The sequence below is a fragment of the Propithecus coquereli genome, unplaced genomic scaffold (genome assembly GCF_000956105.1).
Source record: "Propithecus coquereli isolate 6110/MARCELLA unplaced genomic scaffold, Pcoq_1.0 Scaffold9, whole genome shotgun sequence".
NCBI classification, from domain to species: Eukaryota; Metazoa; Chordata; class Mammalia; order Primates; family Indriidae; genus Propithecus; species Propithecus coquereli.
The window spans coordinates 9,125,398-9,127,236 of NW_012155284.1; the positions used below are offsets into that span (position 1 = coordinate 9,125,398).

The window sequence follows — 1,839 nt, forward strand, 5'->3', positions numbered from 1 at the left end:
TCCTGCTTCCTTCCCACCTTCACTCTCACCCCTGTGCAGACTCCCAAAGTCTCAGAAGTAGTGATTTTTCCCTTAGCTGCTGGAGTTAGATTTTTTTTTTTTTTTGGTAGAGACAGGGTCTCACTATGTCGCCCAGGCTGGTCTCAAACTCCTGGCCTCAAAGAGATTCTCCCACCTCAGACTCCTAAAGTGCTGGGATTACAGGCATAAGCCACAGTGCCCAGCCTGAAGTTAGAATTGAGAACCCAGTGCCTTCCTGTAGGGAAGGAAGTGGGTGGAGGATAAACAGGTGAAATTCCTGCTCCTGGACCTTACACAGGAGATTTCTTACCTGAGGGAAGTTGAAACTGTACCAGAGGAGAATTTCCCCAGCCCAGCCTAATTTTTACCAATCCGAGACACCCTCCCTTCCCCCCAGGCTGCCTGGGCCGCTCTGCTGCCTAACTTTGAAAGGTCACAGTATAGAACTCCAGGTTATCAGGTAACAATGACTTAAACGTTTGCTCCCTTGGCATTAGTCACTAGCCACGGAGGGAGTATATTTCCTCATAGGGGGGAGGAGCGAAGCTGGCACAGGCCTCCTCTTCCAGCTGTGACTCTTGCAGCTGATCAGCATCAGGGCTGGGCCTGAAACGTGAGCAGAAAACACAGATGTGTTACAGCCCAAAGCGCCACCGTCCCAGGCAACAGGCCCAGCAGAGATTCACATTCCCCCACCGCCTTGCTTATAGACCACACACAGCCACAGATGGTGACTGGCAGCTAGAAGGGGTGCACCCCCTCCACACACACACACACACACACACACACACACACACACACAGCATACCTGCCATTCCCACCATCCGGGAAAGAAGGGCAGTCCTCGTCATCCACAAACGCGGCGTTCCCTTGAGGGTAGATGGTATAGTACTGAGGAGGACTCAGCGTGGCGGCCACTGCCCCTCCAGAAGGTATGAGACCACAGGGGCTCACCACGGGCTGCAGGTAGCGAGTGTTCATCCCCAGCGGCTCTTGAGAACCATAAGGAGGAGGGATATACTGCACCACAGTGGCCCCGTGGAAGGTGATGGGCTGGTTGATGCCAGTGAAAACAAACGATTGTCCTCCCGGTGTCTGTTCCGAGTCCAGGCCCCTTTCCTCACTTTCTTTGCACAACTGGCAGGAGAGCATTTTGAACTTGCACACAGCAATCAGGATGAACGTCACCCCGACTGACAGCAGGATGGGCCCAAGGAGCTGGGTCCATTCAAAGTGGGAGACACCTTGGTATTTGATCCAGCCCATGACGGTGAACGTGATCCCCACCAGTCCCAGAAAGATGCCTGAGAAGAGCAAGGTGGCCCCCGCCTTGTCGTCATCAGACACCTGGATGTCAGCGGTACTGGGTGTGTAAGGAGTGACAGAAAACACATTGATAGGGAAGTCCTCCAGGCGGCTGCTGCCCTGCTCCATTGCTCCGCACGCAAGTGCTGGCTTCTTAGAGGGGAAGGGATTGTGAGGGCCGAGGAATCGCAGGTCTGGGTTAGTTATAGCAGAACTCAGGGCTTCTGTGGTTAACAGAGTGTAACAGGCAGAGGGCTGAACTTTGTTTAGAAGCATAAAGGTCTGAGAAGTGAAGCCTGAAGTTTTCTCATATATAGTCAACAAGTGGAAATCTGTTTTGCAAGCCAATGACAAACTGTCTAAGTCCCATTCATTCATTCACTCATTCAAATATTCCTTACTGACTCCCCCTTATTCTAGGAAATGCTTTTCTATAGTCATTTAAGGCAGCAGCCCCCAACCCTTTTAGCACCGGGGACCGGTTTCATGGAAGACAATCTTTCCACGGATGGG

At 52.3% G+C, this 1,839-nt stretch overlaps 1 protein-coding gene across 1 annotated transcript; it reads right to left on the reverse strand.

Moving 5' to 3' along the window:
- Positions 1-515: 515 nt before the first annotated feature.
- TMEM174 (transmembrane protein 174) lies at positions 516-1,496 on the reverse strand. The gene is made up of 2 exons (XM_012664560.1): positions 830-1,496; positions 516-627 (listed from the first exon to the last, which is right to left on the reverse strand). Exons 1-2 carry the CDS (start codon positions 1,453-1,455, stop codon positions 522-524), a joined length of 732 nt encoding a protein of 243 aa, XP_012520014.1. The 5' UTR covers positions 1,456-1,496; the 3' UTR covers positions 516-521.
- Between the last annotated feature and the right edge of the window lie 343 nt (positions 1,497-1,839).